General features: G+C 35.8%; 1 protein-coding gene across 7 annotated transcripts in view; it reads right to left on the minus strand.

The window, feature by feature from the left end:
- ANO4 (anoctamin 4) overlaps window positions 1-14,770 on the minus strand; it is a 1,520,875-nt gene that overhangs the window by 903,539 nt on the left and 602,566 nt on the right. For all 7 annotated transcript variants that reach the window (XM_044087781.1, XM_044087780.1, XM_044087779.1 and 4 more), the window contains one exon: window positions 1,012-1,143. In XM_044087781.1, the coding sequence (XP_043943716.1) occupies window positions 1,012-1,143 (132 nt within the window). The remainder of the gene's footprint in view (window positions 1-1,011; window positions 1,144-14,770) is intronic.

Here is a 14,770-nt window from a genome sequence, read left to right on the forward strand (position 1 = left end):
ATGTTATGAATCACCTCACAAATGCCATTTATTTATTTAAAATGTGATAACATGGTAGAGCACTTATCCATTTGGTCCTTTTCAAGCCAACATTGTGGTTTATGATGAAAAGTGTGAATGATGTAAATCGGTTTTAAACAATACAAACAAATGTAAGTAAGGAGATGGAAACAAACACATTTTCAAGCATATTTTTTTCTGAATGCGAACTGAATATTAAATAGCAACATATTGTTTATTAAAACAATATTACAATATATTCAACTGTTCATTAAAAGAATGTCACAGATGAGGGAGAGGAGTAGGCAAGGTGGAGGGAGGAATAAGATGTTAGAAACAGAGAAGGAACGGAATGAGGGAAAGAGAGAGTTGGGGAAGTGGGGGAATGAATTAAGGGTGGGCTTGTTGTGTTTCAAAGAAACTGGGATAATACAGTATATAGGCAGTAAATGTCAATGCAGTTCATTGGGAATAAGGGCATGAATGACAGAATTAAATACTAGAGGGGTGGTGGAAGGGAGTGTTTATTTAAGTGATTTTGACAGAAAAGTAACAAAGGCATTTGGCCTCATTTCGAAGGAACGTTTTAAGTTGTATTCAGAATTTAGGATTTGTTTCTGTTCCTTTCCAGGAAGAATGGAATATGTCCATAGTTTAGCTGCAAGTTGAGAGAAGTTATGGTTGATGCATTGTAGATTAATATTTTGGAGTTTGCAGAGTAGACCCTGTGGGAGAAATGGATCCCAGGTTGCAGACAGAACAGAAACAGAAAATAAAACTAGCATGCATATTGGAAGAATAAGAAACCAGAAATGACTGCTTTATTAAAGAAAATATGGTCACTGGATATCATAATACATGCATAAGTGTAAAATGTAACACACATGGAAATGTTTAATAACCACTGCACTGTCATATAAAGAATCATTCCAAAACAAAAATCTTTCTTTGTTATGTAAATATGACATCCAAGAAACAAGGTATTAACTTGTTATATTGCACTATACTTACTGATGTATCCTCTGCTGGCTGAAGGGGGCAGTGTAACAGTCATTCTCCTCTAGGTCAGGAAGTGTCTCCTTATCTAGTCTCATGGGTGATCTTGGTAGCCATCCACGAAACCTGCTTATTTGTTTCTCCAACCTATAGCATGAAGCAAAAGAATATTTTCAGCAAGGCCCTTTTCAGGGCAATTTATCAGTTAATTAACATAAAGCATATAAATACATCTTTGCTTGAGTATGTTTACCAGAGTTACTGACTCATTGTCACTGGCTTGTAAGTATGTCTAGCTTGTTAGCGAAAAATCAATAAGAAGTTACAGAGCAGATCTAGTAATTCAGCTTGTAGGTAGTTTGAAAAAAAGTTGAAATTATAGTTATAACAAGGACTAGACTACCTATTTGAAATGCAAAACACATTACACATTTCACAAGGTCTTACTGGTTAATGCTTTTTGTATATGTTTTTGTTTATTGGAAAGTTATTTTAACACTTTGACTTAAGAAATGTGCCTAGTATTACTTTGGTTTGTATTTCTTTACTTCCATCATTTCTATATCTACTATTGCATCTTATTGTTCTTGTTCAAGCTATTATGTCTCCAATCTGTGGTCACTCTCTCTTTCTTCTTGACTAATAGCTGCATCATAATCAATCCAAAAATATAAATAGCTGCTACATTTCTTATGTTTCACATAACTGCTTTTGGTATAACTCTGAATTCATATCAGCCTGCCATTATTCAGTTTCAAAATGGAATGTCACCATAGCTCTCAACCTGTTAGTGCAAAACATCTGGACAAAACCTGACAGAATGGGGACAAAGGCCCAAAAATAGGGGCATATTTTAAATATTGCTCTTATAAGCTTAGAAAGTTGCTAGAATAACAGGATTTGTCTTAGCATGCATTTTTATAAAGGATATGAAGTCTGAAACACAAATGTATAGCATTAATCACAAGTTTCATGAGGAGCAAACTAAAAAATATGAGGCAAAAATCTGGACATTCTGTGAAAATCTGGACAGTTGAGAGATATGAATGTCACACATAGGACTCTTAAAATAACAGAAAAAAATAATTATTTATTGTTTTCAAGTAAAACATCCAGTAACTTGGTGCCCTGGCAAAAAAAAAAAAAAAAAAAAAAAGAAAAGTCTTCAGGGACTACTGAATTTATACTAATGCAAGTGAAATACCATTTGACAAGATTGATCCCTGTAAAATTTGTCATCTTTCTTTTTAACTGGGCTTTGACAGTAACTCCCCAGTATAAAGGCATCACCCTGCCAATCTTCCTACTTATATAAAACATTTCCAAGGTCATACTAGTGAGGAGGAATGGGGCTGCATTTTGTTGAGATGGTGATAACGTCAGCATGGAAATTATTCCCATGGCTCTTTTTCCTCACAGATTTCACATGTTCTTTTTTCCCATTCAATAATTAAATGTTCCTCCACCAAAAACAACTTTTGCTATCTCTTCAACAATGAATCCCACAACGATTTTGCTTAAAAAATATATTACATAAATGATAAATTACTTTAATTGTTAAAACCAATCAAGCTACCCATCTAGCAACCATATTTCTATTATTTCCAACTTGTTTTTTTTCAATACTCCCAACACATTTACACATAATACTTTAAGAAAATTCTAAAGACCCCCACAATCACATTATTTATTTTCAATTACAAAAGAGAAAAACAAATAAAAAAAAAAAACAGTTCTTCCATTTCTCTACAGTTATATTTTAATGATAAGGTCACTCCAGGTATTTTTGCTTGGTGCCAAACACTGCAAGCACTTTTTCCACAGTCCAGCAATTCATAAAAGAATAAATAAATTGTTTCTTTCCCAAATGCAGAAGGGTCTAACTCTTGTGCTTTTTAGCACAATGGCATGAGCACAAAGCCCCCCGTCTAGTGATTTACTTTGAGTTGCCTTTTATTAGAAGCGCAGCAGATTTCTATTTTTCACATGGCTTCTGCTGCAGCATGTCTTCCTTTTTTCACCAGTGGTCTTCATATTTCATCCTGCTCCTTTTTGTCTCACCAATGTTGCAATGCTGGCCAACCAATAATCTGGTCTGTACGATGTCTTTTCCTTCCTTTGAAACCTTGTTATATCTGGAACTGTTTTGGGGTTCTCCATTAAAGAGTTCTCTGTGATTACACTCCTCTGCATCTGTGTTTGAGTACTTAAGGATTTTTGACATTTGATCTCATCAGTCAGCTGCTAATATTTGGGGTAACTAATAATCTGCACCCCATTCCCTGCATATTTCATGTTTCTGCTGAGTAGGAACAGATGTTATGCAATCCCCAGCAAAATAAATGTTACACCACACTCATATAGATAGATTAGGGGGATTTCTCCAGTGACCTGTACAGATACCCTATGTCAGAAAGAATACCTTCTTTAGACCTCCCCATAAAATAGGTCATGCCTTGTGGGATTAGGTTAGTCAAGAAAAAGTAAATAAATAATCAAAGATTTGTGGCATACTTTAAAAATGGCAATACTGCAAGCTTGCAATCAAAATATAAATACACACACACACACACACACACACACACACACACACACACACACACACACACACACACACACACACACACACAAATCACCACAAAAATGAAGCTGTGTCAGTAAGATTAGATATGGCTCATAAACTCATAAAAGTGAATACTTTCAATATTGCTGTCTCAATATTATACACTCTAACTTGTAACCCATGACACTCCTTCAGAAATTAAAGTTTTATAAATTTTCAGAAATGACACAGAAGACAATTTCATACAATCACTACAGAATGTCTCTGAATAAGAAAGCTACACTTATTTTTTACATTATTGGAATGCTAGACATTAGGAGGCCAACATATTTAAAAAATAGGCAAGGTATGGCTCGGCCCTGAGTACAAGCAACAATTGAAATGTATCTAACAACAAGTCCCCTGACCCACACTGTTGAACAATAATTATTTGAAAATGCATATAAAATGAGAATAATGCTTATAAAAAAGGAGGCCTTGTTACTGTAGGTGATAAGTGTTGGGGAGTGATGTGATATGGCTGTTGTAGCAGGGTCAGGCGATTAGTTGGAGGTAGTAGTGATGGTAATGCTGGTGGGGAGACTTAATGGGGGATGAGCTTCCATCAACAGGCAAAACCATAGTCTGCTTTGGTAGGGAGAGTAGATGGGATTAAATCATGTACTAGTTTCTTAGTCTTTAAGAGATTCTGGGAAACTGGGCATTCTTTGCTGCAGCATGGTAAAAAAATAGTAGCTTTTTGTAGGTAGTTGTCACTTAAGTAACTATAACTTTCAGCCCTGACCCTGCTACACTGTAAAATTCATTTGTAGGATTAAATACTCAGGACATTGGCAACTCAACTGTTCATTAAAGAATGTCACAGTATGCCCCAGTCTTTGGGTAGAATAACTGTAATACCAAGGTGAAATCAATTTTTTTTTATATAAAATGGGACATTTATCAATCATTGTCTTTATTCATTTAAAATAGCAGGAAGCTATGCCTCTTGAAATTGAAATGTGAGGGCTTTCTCCCAGTCTCTAAATGTACTAAATCTGATGTCAAACAACCTTAGGTGGAATATAAAAACATTTTTAAGCAAGTTTTCACCTTTTCACATCATGTTCAGTTTCTCAGCCTTGGAGATACTTGAAAGACGTACACATACCTTTGACAAATCAAGACCTATGACATTAGTTGCTGAGATTTTCACCAAAACAAGTATGACTCGTGTTTCAACAAAATGAGTCACAATGAATCATCAGGTTCTGTTTGTGACTGAAGATATTTTTTCATATGTCACAATTAATAATGTGGTAATGTCATCCCGTCACACACACAAAGCATCTGTCTGTGACACCAAGACTTAAAATTTAAAATTCAGAAGAAAGCCTGAGTCATAGGAGAGTTGGCTAAGGAAAGGAATTATGCATTCTATGCACTTAGTGGTATTTGCAAATATGGACAAGGACCTCAGCTTTAGAAGGTGGATTCTAAAGGTTAAATGAGCAACAGATAAGTATGAAAAACTCTGATCTCTTATGAGTATGCATGGAGTACATAAATTCCATAAAACGTATGTCTTCATTTTGGGTCCTTCTCTGTGAAGCCAGTACAGTGGCGTACAGATAGACATCCTAGATAATACATAAATGAGAATAGGAGAATAGTACTATATATGTGCATGACGATACCACCGTTAAGCTGTGTTCTGCAGAAAAAACATGAAATATAGCAGTCACAGCACACTGGAGCAAGATGGACAAGTAAGCACCACACAGGACTGCTTTCTAAACCTTTCTGTTTTCATTTCTTTTAAGAAAGTAAGTACCATTCAAGGCATATTCCCACATTCTACCTTTCCTGCAAAGTAAATCATGTCACGATATATACTTGCTTTGACGACATATATCTCATTTAGTTGACACTGGCTTTATTATCAATTATTCTTACATTGCCTGTAGGATTTCATGTTACCTATTAGACAATAGGTGTCTGAAGTCTGAAAAAGAACGGAAAGACTTGTGGCCAAGGAGAGAATGTGCATCAGTAGTCGGAGTGCAATGGAGGATAAAACATAGAGAAAGAATTTCAGCTTTTCTTATCGTTTTGGAAGTGGGACAAGTTTGGATTTGTTGAAATTTATAAAAACTAAGATGGCACTATTAACAGATTCTATTAAATCGTCCATGGGGACTGAAAAAAAAGTCAGGGGGATGGCACTGGGTGCACAAATAACTAGCTGCATCTCTGGGGGACAAATTAACAATGGTATAAGCATGCGACTGTCTACAGATGAGTCGTCAGCGATAGTTATGGAGAATGGAGCCAGGCACTGCACATCATCAGAGGAAAAAGGGTTCAAGAGATTTTGTGGAGAAAGAATTTAATGGAAGTTAGTGATGGGAAGACAGAGAAGAATTTGCAGCATAGTATTACTGAAGGGCAAAAGGTCAGGCATCCTGCCTGCACAGAGAAAGAGGGATGAGAAGATACTGGATGGAATTTCCAGCTAAAGCTAAGCATCAGAATATGAGGTGTGGTGTGAATAAAATAAAGTACATTTATCTCTTTTGGTAAGATGCATCCAGGTAGATTCTGCTGTAGTAGAAAAAGCAAATGCAATATAATACATCTTTGTAGATATGGGCTTTTAAAGTTTATTTTGTAATTTTGAAGGAGGATACCTTATTGAAGAGATATGTGCAACACACAATTTTACATAATTTAACAGCGCCAAAACAAATAGGTTAGCAATAGCAATGTTTGTGATAAATGTTGACATAGGTTGACGTAAGTTATGGGGATTAGTAGATGTAGACTAAATAAAAAGAAGTGTCGATATTTTATGTTGTGTTATTTTCAAGATCAAGAAAGATGTTAAAATCCCCCCACATTAACAAACATTCATTATCAAAAAAGTCTGCATTTTTCTATTGTATAAACTTCATCTTTCTTCCACAGGAAAGACAAGATTTGATCCTTGAAATATCATGTCTCAAAATGCACCAGTATGTTCTGAGATTGTCTAGCAAACATCACTGCATCAAAAAAAAAAAAACCAAAACAAACAATCAAAAAAAAAAAGCTGACAGAACCTCTCACTTTCAATGCAGTCTTCTTGCAAGCTTTTTGCAAGCTAGTTCAGGCCAACAGTTTATCTTTCATGGAAATGTTGCAATTATTCCATTCCACTCTCTCAGGAGACTAATTCGCTTTCAGACTACTTACTTAGTTGGTTACTTTGTTGTAGTAATGCTGTATAGCCAAATGGCAGCTGCGTAGTCATTCAGTCTCCCACCGGCTATACCATATCTCCTTGTCATTTTCTCCCTGTTAACTAGGATTATTTATAATACTACCCTTCCAGCCTTACTGGGATCAATTTTGTCCCAGCTCTCTTCAAAGCATGTGGTTCTACTGTCCCTTCTACCATGCGGGCATTTAATACTACTAAGGGTTTTGCTGTTCTGGGTTGCACTGCTTGTGCATTTCACGATCTTTACTGCTGTCTAAATATGTACCAGGCAAGTTACCATACAATCAATGTTTTATTCATTGTTGTGATCAAATAAGCTAACAATAAAACATTACAGATTTATGCCACTACACAAAAAATTGTTTAATAAAATGACGTGACACCCTGAAAAAAAACCTCTCTAAATCCCCAGTCTAATTATTACCATTACAGATTACAATCTACTGCCATTAGTAACAGAACAGAAGTACCTAGGGGTCACATTAGACCCTACTATTTCATCAGCCAAGGATAATTACAATATTATTACCAAAACACTCCACTGGTTCAAACTTTGCTGCTGAATCTCATACCTGTACATCCCTAAAGTTCATAATGCCTTACCTAAATATATGTTTATCCCTAAATTTGAATATTGGCTCTCTCATGTAACCCTATATTCCAACTAAAAACTAATGTCAAATCTAAACTACTGTAAACAAAATCTGCAACTTTGTTCTTCATTCAGAACGCCAAACTCATCGCTGCCAACTTGCTATAGCAATACAACTGGCATCCTTTAAATGCCAGAGACAAATTTCTACTTAGCTGTTAAATCTACAAGTTGTTAAAAATGGGACATTGTCCCCCATTGAAACCAAAATTACAAATTAAGCAGCCTAACTACACACTTAAAGACAGCCAAGAAGGTAGCATTACCTTCATTAAACCTCATCTTAAAACCTCAACAGGGGAAAGATCTTTCTCTAGGCTAAGTCCAGCTCTTTGCCATCGGCTATCTGCATAGGTGAGGCAGCAAGAGACTGTTAAATTCTTTAGAAAAAAAATAAACAATTTTTAGTAACAAACCAAAGATCAACTGTTTAAGGACCAAATGTTCAGTGACTATGGCTAGACTTTGCAATTCACACTGCAGTCACAATTTTTTGTAAAAAAACTTACTTTTAACAAATAATCAATGGCTGAATGTATGCATTAATATTCTTCTTCTTCTTCTTCTTCTTTTGGCTGTTCCCGTTAGGGGTCGCCACAGCAGATCATCTGTTTCCATTTCTTCCTGTCCTCTGCATCTTGCTGTGTCACACCAACCACCTGCATGTCCTCTCTCACCACATCCATAAACCTTATCTTAGGCCTTCCTCTTTTCCTGTTACCTGACAGCTTCATCTTTAGCATCTTTTTCCCAATATACTCTGCATCCCTCCTCAGCACATGTCCAAACTAACGTAAACTTGCCTCTCTGGCTTTGTCTCCAAACCTTCCAACCTGGGCTGACCCTCTAATATACTTATTCCTAATCCTGTCCATCCTCGTCACACCCAGTGCAAATCTTAACATCTTAAACTCTGCCACGTCAAGCTCTGACTGCTGCCTTTTTGTCAGTGCCACTGTCTCTGCCACGTCAAGCTCTGACTGCTGCCTTTTTGTCAGTGCCACTGTCTCCAACCCGTATAACGTATTAATAGTACATACTGCAATTATTATCACTTCACTTTATAATTATAAATAGCTTATAAATGTATAGTCTCCACTTTGTTACTGTATTGTGTACAGATATTTACATCTACGATACAACTAACCTCCACCCTCTTACTTCCTAAACTTCCTAAACTCTGCTATGCTTCCTCCATACTGCTAAATTTGCAGGCCACACTATCCCTCATGTTAGACCGATGCTAAATCAAAGCAGCTAAATACACTACTAATCTGCACTACAAATCCCACCACTGTCTGGTCCTTAAACAACTTTCCTGGTTCAATCTACTACACTATATACATCTTACCCAACTAGGACTGACACATAAGCTCCTTAATAACTCCGACTGTTGCCCAGCCCTAACAAATCCATTACAGCCTTATTCACCAAGCTGATCACTGTGTGCATCTTTGGCACTGTGTGCATCTGTGTGCAGCTGAGCATGCTCTTTTTCAAATTTCTAAGTCACATAACTCAGCTTGCAACTTCCTTTACTCTTCCTTTGTTGCCAAAATGTGGAACTCATTGCCAGTACCCCAAAAGCAAATCCACAACCACAGGAAGTACCTTATTGACCACTGGCTCTGTGGCTGCTCTACTGCTGGCTAGCTTCACAGGTTCTAACCCCGCTCTGAACCACCCTAATCCTCACACAACTTCACTTCACACTTGCCTCTTCTCTTCTCGTAAGCCCTCCTGTAAAATAGCCACCGCAAGTACATGTATACCTAGGCAGTCTACACAAAAAAATATTTCCTTTCATATGCTACTATACTGTTACCAGTTGAATTGCAAATAAGTACAGCAATCCTACTGTAACATCTGAGTACAATGAAAAGACATCATGGGACTGTGGTTTGCTACTTTTAAACTGCCCAAAAGGTTGTACTGCTGCTAAACTTGCAAAAATTACTCATTGTGTATAATGTTACATATAATATCCACAGTATTTGTTATCATATTTAATTTATACCTGTAATAGTGCTATATGGCATTACTTTCTTATGAACTATTTTTGAACTGCTACTCTGTAAACTGTTCAAAATTATCTTATTTGTACTTTTGTGTACTTTTTTATTACTAATAAACTAAAAAACAAGTATGTATTAGTTCACCAAAATTTATTTTCAACAAATACCTCTTCATTGACCCATATTCAGCAAAAATCACTTCTGTGATTCAATAAATTTTCCAAGGGCAATGAAACAATTGCCGTGCAGCGCAATGGACCCACAACTAACTAAATCAAACCCACCCAAGTAAGGAGAATTCACCCCCACTCCCTCTGTATATACCAACTCCAAGATTGCACTACATTAGAGGAGTGGGCAAAGTTGTATAGTTGGCCAACTACTTCATTGTCTTTGCAAAATTCAGAGAATCATAGAAGTGATTTTCCCTGAATATGGGTTGATGAAGAAGTGTTCACTGAAAATAAATTTCAGCAAACTAATATAGGCCCATGCAGTCTTTGCACATAGAATGTAATAAACTGTTATTTTTTTTTTGTGTTGTAGAGCTTTTCTTCCCAGGTCTCCAGTGAAAAGTGGTTACTTCCATGTACCCAGTCAGACTTTCTTGGTAAATAAATGGTAATAAATAAACAAATAAATAAATACATGTACAACTCTGTATTCTAAGTCTGTGTATAATTTTATGTTTGTGTTTCAACTTGAAGCAAAGCAAGATGCCCCCAATATTATAACTTAATTATTGATTCGTTGACTATGTAATTAGAATTGGTAGAATGTGTATCATCACTGAGTTTAACTTATCTGCAGTGCATGGAGTGCATGGATTCAGAAAAAGACAAACCAGTTAATTGCCAGAGTGGCGCATGACCTGAACTTAACAATGATTAAGCACTCCCTGCTTACGATGTTAAGGCAGGGTCTCCTCCTCAGCAATAAAATTCTCTTGTATTGACTAGCAAATTACAGTGGCAGAGCAAAAGATTTTTTTGCCTCCTGTCCATACCCTTAGCATGTCCCTAACGTACTGTAAAAAAAAAAAAAAAAAAAACAATTGAGAAAGTTACCGAAAATCAGGCTGTATTCACTTGCATAATATGAAAGATACAAACTCTGAAACACAAATATATGTCATTATTTAGTGAGTGAACAGATCAAAAATATGAAGCAATAATCTGGACATTCTGTGAAAATCTAGACAGTAGAGATGCGTTAAAGATCAGTATAAACATGATGCACAGCGTTATACTGCCTTTCAGACAGTGTCTGCTAAGTGTTTTATGGGTTTTGAAAGCCAACGAAACACTTAACAATTTTTCCCCTGTGACTAATAGCACATGAAGCAGATAAAGCTCCATGCACTACAAAGAATTATGATCGTCTCACCAATCATAACCTTGTATTATGTGTTTTTGACATGGATGCCAAGATTCGCCTCTTGACCTTTATAAGTGAGGTGAATTTCCTGGCATCCATGTCTTGACCGCATAAGAAGAAGGTTATGATTGGCGAGCTGATCATAATCTTCTGTATGGTTAGAAATATACTTTAATATGAGTGACACAATTCCAAAACTGAGAAGGCACATCTAATAAATTAAAGGGTATGATGAGGACAAATATGTTGTTAACGGGGATCAGTACACATGTAAACATTCCTAATGAAATTCCTCTGAAAAGACTGGGCCATTCAAATTGCAAGGCATATATCAGTGCTGACACAGTAGAAGATAAAAAGGAGATAGATACTAGCGTTTGTTTCAGTCTGTTCTTATAGATCGTCATCTAAATAATGCAAGTTTTTCAGGGGGAAAAAAGTCATCATTGCTCCTTGCACTGGATGTAAACATTTTCAAGACTTTCAGCTTCTTCATCATGATTAATGTACTTTTTGAGACTGAAGAGCATTTAGTCAAGAAAGCAGCTGTAATTGATGGGCACATATTTTTGTGTGTGTGTATGTTGACATTAAATGGCTGAGCACATATTTTTGTGTGTGTGTTGACATTAAATACTTACATGACTTGTATTTTGGATGTAAAATACTTTCTCCGACATCGATTACATATGCTACAGCAACGTTGAAACATTAGGTGGAGGAACTATTTCACCGCAAAAATATATAAAAAAAGTATATACTAATAAAAATGTGAAACAATTTCCCAGATACCCGATTATCTAAGTGCAATAATTGTCTGTAGTGCAGATGTTATAAGGCAAAATGGTGCTGGGCCTCTCATCACCCCTGGAGTGTATATTTCCCCAGTGCCTAACATGTCAGGCATTATTGTTTTTTTATTACAGTAGGCTGGCCTTTCTCTTATTGTAATTATTTCTACCTGAATCAAGATATACATTGCTTATCAAGTTAGTTAAAGCTACCTTCTATTTTATTTTTATTTTAAATGTGAATTTCAACTAAGTGTTTATTACTTTAGAAATTAACATATGTGCAACTGATGTGCAATTGGCTAGATATACTTTTCTGTAAATTCTAACTAATTACATACACATACCTTATTCTACTTGCAAAATATAGGCACCATACCCTTGTGGCCCTAGAATTCAGCTATGTTCAGTATTGCTCAGACCAATGTTTTTAGGATGTACACTTTGAAAAAACTGAAAAAAAAATCAGCTGATATAACTAGACAAATGCAGAAAAATCTTGTAGTAGATATATAGAACCATCTGGATCTTAGGAGTTTAAAGCATTATTGTACATACTGCAGTTTTTACATATTACATGCAGTAGAGTTGTTAAATTACAGTTGGCACAGAAAAGTAATCTAAATTTATTTTAAACTAAATTTATAATGAATGATTACATTTAAAATCATGAGTAAGATGTAGATGGCTGGAAAAGAACAGACATGGATAGGTTCTAGTAATCTCAATGTAATTTATAATGCATAAAATGCATAGAAAAGGATGGACAAGAACATATGTTATCTCCAGGACTGTAGTCACCTAAAAGTTTAGTTTATCCTGCAATATACAACACAGGTTGCTAGCAAAGCATCAATAAAATGTACATAGAGAAATTCAATTAAAAACACAATCCCAGAACCAGTGTAAAAAACAACTAAAACAAGGGAAAAGCACTACTTGCCATCAAAATACGTTTAATTTAGTGCTTTCATACTAAAACATTAAACAGGACTTCTGAAGACAGCACTAAATTAAACCTTTTTTTTGGCAAGTGGTATCTTTTCTTTGTCTTCTTACAGACATTGCTTAAAAGCAGCAGATTACCCTGTCAAACATACAGTTAGGCATGCTGCCTCTGGTACAAATGATGCATGTAGTGTCTGAATTTAAACTAAACATGAATTAACTGTGCACATATTTGGAATGCACTGCAGATGAAACAAAAACAGCAGTTCAAAGGATTGCTAAAATATTATCCATTCAGAATTTCTGTCTAAAAATAACATTTATATCTTACATAAGTTCAAGCCTTGCTGACCCTACAAATGATAGGAATACATGGCACTTTAAGGGCAGTTCAGCTCTGACTCACCCTAAAAACAGCTTAGTCATGCTCTTAAGCAATTCATAAACTGAAAACACATTGTTTTTCTTGGCAGAGGTCTTACAATGAATGCATCTCTGCACATCACACACTGTACCTTAAAATAGATAACCACATTTATCATACAGCAGAAGAAGCTGGCTGTCTGCACTAAACATCTGCCTTGGCTACTTCCCATTAACTAACATTTCCTCTCGAAGGATATGCATATGGGAAATATTTCTTTATTTCCTTTGAGAGGAATACATAAAATGCCATTATGTTCATGAAGGATATAAAATGCTAAGAAAATATAGTTAGTAACTAATGGCTGTTATTATCTGCAACATATAGTTTCTTTTATTAGACATGCCATACTGACAAAAATGCCATTCAGTACAGGTCAAGGTCCATAGACTACTATGAAATGTTACTGCATATCTGCTTTCAGTTAAGAGCACTGCAGACATTTCTGTACACACATTTTAAATAAGAACTGAAAATGAATAATTTACTTCACATAGTGCGAAGATGGGTATTGGCCATTATTCAAACAAAGCAGTTTTGAATGAATTTTCTTCACAGTGATTTCAAAGAAACTAATGAAATCACCTGTTACTAATGGATGGCTGTTACCACAAAATATACATTTTTCCAAGGTACAATGAAGTTGGAATTAGTCATATGTATCAGAAGGGTTATAAAATACAGCTCGCTAGATGGTGGTGGGTGTGAGCTAGACAGGTTGAGCCCCTTATACCGATACAAAAATAAATTAACCGGAGCTTCCTTTAAAGAAAAGTTTTTAGAGAAACTGTCTCAGTGATGTACGACTGCTAAATGATGTGTGTCAAACATTTACCTCAAAACCATAAGGTCACGTGTTCCATGTCATAACACTAGCTGCACTTCTTTATTATGACATACTGCTTCCATGTTTCCTTAAAAGCGTAACACTTCCTAACAAGCTCATGGTTTTGCTGGTTGTGTTTGTCTTGGGAGAGCAGGTATATAAAACATAATTCTACGCTTGCAAATTCCTTTCATGCTCCCCTTTGAAAAAACTGCCATGTCCTGTTACATTTACAGATAGGTTACTAAGGTTGCTTCAGATTGCCTCTGCTTCCTAAGAGCGAAGCAAAGCAGCTGACTGACATCCCATCAGGCCTTCATGAACTAGTTCTTTGATAAAAGAGTCTTTCCTTGAGCTTAAATTGCCATTACCACAAAAGGAAATTAACCCATTCACCATGCATACTGGACTTGTTTTCCTCTTTTTCTGAAAAATAACCTTAAAATGTTTACCATGATTTAGCTATAACTGACACTTTTCTGTACTGTTTTATATGTACAGATTTTGCTGCCATATACTTCAAATGGCATATCTTATGCATGTGTAGCCCTTTAGCCAATTGGCTGTGTTTTTGCCTTTAGGCAAATGTAGTGGTCCATTATCCAGGTTCAGGGGTAAACTGATATTATCTTACCAGCTTCTGCCATATGGTTTCCTGTTTTCCTCATGAGCACTAGGAGAATGTAAGTTACACAACTGCAGAATATGCATAAGACCAAGGCAGGTCTTATGCTATCTTCATGGCTTAGAGACCCATCCCATTTCTAAATAATAATTTTATCACAGAGTTGTACTATAATAAAAAAGATAACTATTTTTATAGGGACGGACATACTTCCTGGCCTATTGGTTATCTTCAAGTTGATTAACAAATATCATTTTGGTATTCAAAATGCCATTGCAAAATCAGGTATGGTGGCTGCTAAAGTCCTATATG

This window comes from Protopterus annectens, chromosome 11.part0, assembly GCF_019279795.1.
Source record: "Protopterus annectens isolate FY-2018-M chromosome 11.part0, PAN1.0, whole genome shotgun sequence".
Taxonomy (NCBI): domain Eukaryota; kingdom Metazoa; phylum Chordata; order Ceratodontiformes; family Protopteridae; genus Protopterus; species Protopterus annectens.